The sequence below is a fragment of the Protomyctophum bolini genome, assembly GCF_963924005.1.
Source record: "Protomyctophum bolini genome assembly, chromosome: 7".
NCBI classification, from domain to species: domain Eukaryota; kingdom Metazoa; phylum Chordata; class Actinopteri; order Myctophiformes; family Myctophidae; genus Protomyctophum; species Protomyctophum bolini.
In genome coordinates, this window is record NC_137868.1 from 3,146,055 (window position 1) to 3,152,485 (window position 6,431).

At 42.9% G+C, this 6,431-nt stretch overlaps 1 protein-coding gene across 3 annotated transcripts in view; it reads right to left on the reverse strand.

The window, feature by feature from the left end:
* Positions 1-951: 951 nt before the first annotated feature.
* The window catches only part of smg9 (SMG9 nonsense mediated mRNA decay factor), a 24,103-nt gene continuing 18,623 nt past the window's right edge, over positions 952-6,431 (reverse strand). For 2 of the 3 annotated variants that reach the window (XM_080768490.1, XM_080768489.1), the window contains 4 exons: positions 4,565-4,672; positions 3,748-3,873; positions 2,208-2,352; positions 952-1,797 (listed from right to left, as the gene is read on the reverse strand). In XM_080768490.1, the coding sequence (XP_080624616.1) occupies positions 1,719-1,797; positions 2,208-2,352; positions 3,748-3,873; positions 4,565-4,672 (458 nt within the window). In that variant the 3' untranslated portion in view covers positions 952-1,718. The remainder of the gene's footprint in view (positions 1,798-2,207; positions 2,353-3,747; positions 3,874-4,564; positions 4,673-6,431) is intronic. The other variant, XM_080768491.1, reaches the window with a different exon arrangement.

Genomic DNA, 6,431 nt, shown 5'->3' on the forward strand with positions numbered 1-6,431 from the left:
TTATTCAATAAAGTCTGATGTTCTGTATGGCTTTGGGCTAATAAATGAACTACACACACATATGTATATAGATAGGCCTACACACCGTATATCTAGGTGTGCCCCGAGATTTTTAGGCTATGAAAAGTGTGCCCTGGGACAAAAAAAGGTTGGGAAACCTGAAAACCTGAATAATCTTTTGCTATTTTTGAATTAGAATCCTGAAAAGTAAAATTTTTATTGCATTTCAAATGCATTTAGTTATAGTTATGTTAACTTTATGAACTGCTAACATAACTACATTGGACACAAAAAGACAATAACAATGTTAATACTAGTCATCAAGTACTAGTCATGAAGTAATTAAAGCGGGTTTGGAATTGTAAACAGCTGAAATCAATACGATATCAGTATTCTGATATTAACATGAGGGCCACATTAAGTGAAGGTGGGGGCCGGATGTGGCCCCCGGGCCGCCAGTTGCCCACCCCCTCTACTGTACTGTACTGTACTGTACTGTACTGTACTGGCACACCCGCAATCATCATATATAATCAAATATGAACATAGTTACCAAAGGTATGTTCATGTTGTCAATAACGTTGTGGTTCATAATAAGACCGTATTGGAGATTAACCACACGCTTCCTGCATTTTATTTTTTACACACCAACCACAGACAGACACCAGTGCAACCACACCAACCACACCAACCACAGACAGACACCAGTGCAACCGTCACAACACTTTACACCTTATTATCCGTTTCACACTTAACACTTAACCCATTTTGGACTGAGGTCGATTAAAAGAAACATTTTCTTTCTGAAAAACCCCATGTTTCTATGTCGGTGGTGCTCAACTTTTTTCATGTCAAGGACTCCCAGAATTATCTCCATTGGGCCACGGACCCCCCCCCCCCCCCATCTCAAAATATGTAGTTCCAGGGACCCCCCCACCCAGAAGCCAATATTTTAGTCCAAAATGTTCGGAAATGCTCGGAAATAGATATTCAAAGATTTGTGCCACATTGTCACGATTTTTCAAAAATAACAGATCTACAAGCTGTTCAGACTCTGCGAACTGTATTCGCAGAGTCTGAACACAGTCGGCACATCGCAAGAGTCTGAACGCAGTAGAGACATCGCAAGAGTCTGAACACAGTCGGTACATCGCAAGAGTCTGAACGCAGTAGAGACATCGCGAGAGTCTGAACACAGTCGGTACAACGCAAGATGAAAACAACCAAAAACTAAAATGGAAAACAGATCTTTTTGGAAAACTCGGACACTTAAGCCAGCTGATATATACCTCGTTGTATACGACCTGGAAGACGCCGATCTACAAGCGCACGGCGCGGTGTGTTGCGGTGCGTTGCGACACGCTGTGGGCTTGTAGATCAGCCATTATCCTAGCGGTGGCTATAATAAAGTCCGAATATACAAACAAAATCTGACCTGCGAATAAGTGTGATGTGGACAGTCGTTGGTCCCTTAGCGGTCAGATCTGAAACATGGGGGGGTCACTGTTGGACCCCTGGGCCCCCCCCCTGGGTAGGGGGGCCCTAGTATGTGGAAACCCAGTGTCTCACAGGACGGAAGACCACCACCACCTTTCTATACCGAGAGCTTCTCAGTGCGCCATCACTTCAACTTGGCCCTCATTGCTCCCCATGTCGTTGTATGTCCTCCATGTCTCTGGATGTCCTCCAACAGGGCAGATGGATGTCCCTCATGTCCCTCAGGGCAGCAGACGGCTGTACTCGGACAGAGCAGAGGACTTTTTCACTCCGTCCCAGATGCGAGCGGCGTAGTGGAACCTGGAACGAGAAGCAAGCAAAGAAAGAAAAATAAATAAACGCACACGTTCGCTTTGCAGCGTTAAGCACGGTTCACAACGTTGAGCTAAACTGCTAGCTTAATATGCCATTAACCCATTTTGGTGCTATTGAAAAAAATAGCAGATCTACAAGCAAACCTACAACAGAAAGGTGTAAATGTTACCAGTTCTTCTCATAGACAGTGAACAACAGAAAGGTGTAAATGTTACCAGTTCTTCTCATAGACAGTAATAATAAAAGGTGTAAATGTTACCAGTTCTTCTCATAGACAGTAATAATAAAAGGTATAAATGTTACCAGTTCTTCTCATAGACAGTGAACAACAGAAAGGTGTAAATGTTACCAGTTCTTCTCATAGACAGTGAACAACAGAAAGGTGTAAATGTTACCAGTTCTTCTCGGTCAGGATGGTGTGTGACAGCTGACAGCGGGGCATGGCAAGGACCTGGCTCCGAAGCTTAGACACCAGGGAGGAGAAGGCGGGGTGTCCGCGGTACCCCGGCAGCAGAGAGAAGAGGGGGGAGGTCCCACAGCCTGATCAATACACAAAATAGATGATCAATGCCCGCACAGAATACAAAACTCTGATGCTGGCATTCAAAGCAACCAAAGGTATGGCTCCCCCATATCTTTGCAAGTATGATTGAACCCTACAAACCCTCCCGCGCACTCAGATCAGCCAACGCAGGGAAGCTGGAAGTACCTTCACTAAAAACGCCGGGACAACAACGCTCCACACGTCCCAAACTCTTCTCCCTTCTGGCTCCAAAACTGTGGAATGCACTTCCCATTGCAGTCAGAACTGCAGCATCACTCCCAATCTTCCGCCGTAGTCTGAAAACCCACCTTTTCAGACTCCATCATGGCCCGTAGCACTTACCCCACCCCCTTAGATAGCATTTCTGTAGACTTAGATAGCATTTGATACAGACTTATAGCATGTTATGTAGACAGCACATATAATTGCATTGTATGTAGTCATAGCACGCCATAGTACATATGTATAGCATAGTAGTATATATGTATAGTTTATATGTATAGTTTCATTATATAGATATTCCACTGTTACTTTCTTAGCTTACGCATGTTTCATGATAAATGTTTTTATGTGATGTATTCCCATGCTTTTTTGTTCTTGCTTAATGTAAATCGCTCTGGATTAAGAGCGTCTGCTAAATGCCTAAATTGTAAAAATAATACTATTAATCACCCTGATCAATACCAATAGGGGGGAGGTCCCACAGCCTGATCAATACACACATATAATACTATGAGCTATGAGCTTGTAGGTCTGCTATTTTTGAAAAGTCGAAGAACGACTGACATGACTGACTTTTTCAGAAAACTGTTAGGATTTTAGAAGACGTGTGTAGAATGGTGCCCAGGTCACAATGGGTTAATTGTGTTTAGAGTAGGGATGTCAATTTTCCATTCATTCATTAATCTATTAACCGGTTTTAGTTGATTTCCGAAGAAAAAAGTACAGCCGAAGCAGACAACCCTAACACTCCAGGTTAGAGAAGATAAACCCTTCTAGGTGCAAGGCTCCATGATACATGATGCCCCAGCACTCAATATATGCCGTGAGCTTGTAGATCGGCTAATTTTCAGCATGCAACCAAGTGTAAAATGACTGGATACTGGATCTCTTGTCCACTATCGTCCCTTCCTAACACTTTAGTCTAGTTTTTATTTGTTGACGATATTGTCAGTATATTAGTTTCAGTCATCGTAGCTTTAGCTTTCATTTAGTTTCCGTCAGAGAAAAAAAAAAGGTAGTCGACGAACATTTTTTCGTTTTAGTCGACGAAAACAACACTGGTTCTCTAGTTTTAGTCGACGAAAACAACACTGGTTCTCTAGTTTTAGTCGACGAAAACAACACTGGTTCTCTAGTTTTAGTCGACGAAAACACCGGGGTTCTCTGACCTGCTTTGGACAGAACATCGTCTCCGTCGCTCTCCTGGAGAGGAAGCAGGAACATGTTCACCTCCGTCTCCAGGTAGTCACGTCCAAGGCCCGGGAAGATGGTACAGTCCAGCATGGACAATGTCCCTGTAGAGACACACAACCACAAGATTCACCCGTCTCTCAGCTAAGGGGTCCCTGTCTCGTCCGTCTCTCAGCTAAGGGGTCCCTGTCTCATTCTGTCTCTCAGCTAAGGGGTCCCTGTCTCGTCCGTCTCTCAGCTAAGGGGTCCCTGTCTCGTCTGTCTCTCAGCTAAGGGGTCCCTGTCTCGTCTGTCTCTCAGCTAAAGGGTCCCTGTCTCGTCTGTCTCTCAGCTAAGGGGTCCCTGTCTCGTCTGTCTCTCAGCTAAGAGGTCCCCGTCTCGTCCGTCTCTCAGCTAAGGGGTCCCTGTCTCGTCTGTCTCTCAGCTAAGGGGTCCCTGTCTCGTCTGTCTCTCAGCTAAAGGGTCCCTGTCTCGTCTGTCTCTCAGCTAAGGGGTCCCTGTCTCGTCTGTCTCTCAGCTAAGAGGTCCCCGTCTCGTCCGTCTCTCAGCTAAGGGGTCCCTGTCTCGTCTGTCTCTCAGCTAAGGGGTCCCTGTCTCATTCTGTCTCTCAGCTAAGAGGTCCCTGTCTCGTCCGTCTCTCAGCTAAGGGGTCCCTGTCTCGTCTGTCTCTCAGCTAAGGGTCCTTGGCCTGAAAAGGACCCTGGCCTGGCCTGTACTAACCTTTATATTTGAGGTGAGAGAGGACCAGAACAGAACAGAACCTTTATATTTGAGGTGAGAGGACCAGAACGGTACCTTTATATTTGAGGTGAGAGTGGACCATCATCTTGTCCACCACCATGTGCATCTTCTTCAGGTTTCTGGGACAGAACTCGTCTCGCCGGGCTTTGTTCTGCACAAACACTAGACACATTGATAAAAGTATACGTTAGGATGGCAAACCAGAAGCCCTTTCAACTGCATGCCAACACTATGGCTCCTTTTCCACCGGCTGGGAAGAGGTTCAGTTCTTTTTTGGTTCTTAGTCCGTGAGCTCCAAAATTGGAACGTTAATTATAATAATAATAATTTGTATAGCACCTTTCATGACATGAAATGCAGCTCAAAGTGCTTTACAGAGCAATGGAGAATAAAAAAAGAAAAGCAAGGCAACGACATTAAAAAACAAGCAGTAATGCAATACAGTCAGGACATGAATAACAAAAATTAAAAGATCAATTAAAAGCAATGTTGTAGAAGTGGGTCTTGAGCTGAGCTTTAAAAAGGTCTACAGAGGCTGCCTGTCGAAGGTACAGTGGGAGCTTGTTCCATGCCGACGGCCCGTAGAAGCAAAAAGCTGCTTCCCCGTATTTTTTAGTTGCCATTTTTTTAGGCAAAGCGAGCAGGCCAGCAGTGGAAGACCTTAGGGGGCGGTTTGGGACATATTTAGGCAGGCAGTCATGTAGGTAGGAAGGTGCGAGACCATTGAGAGCTTTATAGACAAGTAAAATCATTTACAATCCTAAAAACAACCGGAAGCCAGTGCAGTGATGCCAAAACTGGAGTAATATGTTCTCTCTTTCTTTTTCATGAATTGAGTGTAGCAAAACCATTACCTAAATCAGATTATCATCACCATGAAACTTCCCCAGTTGATTACTTACCCAAAGACAATGATTTATTGTTTTACAAATCTTAAACATTTTAAATATACAAATTAGGCATTATATAGGAAAATATGAAAAAAATTATATATATGCATATATGAAAAAGCCACTACTGTGTTATCATATATTCATTTACTTATATTGATCCTATAAACAATTTATCAAACTGATCCATTTGGAACACTGGGTATTTTTTTGTTTAGCCTTTTCCTGTAAAGTTATGGAAATAGGAGTTTATTATCACTATAAGACAACTTCCCATGGTGAAGGTTTGTGTGTGTGAAGTTATGGAAATAGGAGTTTATTATCACTATAAGACAACTTCCCATGGTGAAGGTTTGTGTGTGTGTGAAGTTATGGAAATAGGAGTTTATTATCACTATGAGACAACTTCCCATGGTGAAGGTTTGTGTGTGTGAAGTGTGCCTACTGTATGTGAGGAGAACATCTCTGCTGTGGAGAGGAAACCTACATACTGTAACCCAATTCATATCGTAAAATCCACTGTTCATTTAACTCTGAGAATGTACACATTTGTAGACGCCACTTTGGGAACCTCTGTCATACTGTATATGAAGGATAATATTCATAAAGGAAGGATAATATTCATAAAGGAACCTCTGTCATACTGTATATGAAGGATAATATTCATAAAGGAACCTCTGTCATACTGTATATGAAGGATAATATTCATAAAGGAACCTCTGTCATACTGTATATTAGGGCTGTCAGTTCACCTCTATAATCCAATTCGAATTTCATTGCTTAATTATTTGTAATTTTCGAAAATATTCGAATATTTACATTGTTTATTTTAGCTCATATTTAGCCTATAATAATACATGTGGCTGGCATGTCTTGTGAGTTTTGGGAAGTGCATATAGTTTTGACAGGTCTGCCTGCTGTGGACAGTGAAATCCTGACCATTAAACACGGGCAGAGGCAACGATAAAATCTATCATTCATTGTGAAGCCAGCAACATGTTGATGCAAACAGACGTGTACAGTAGCTGCTC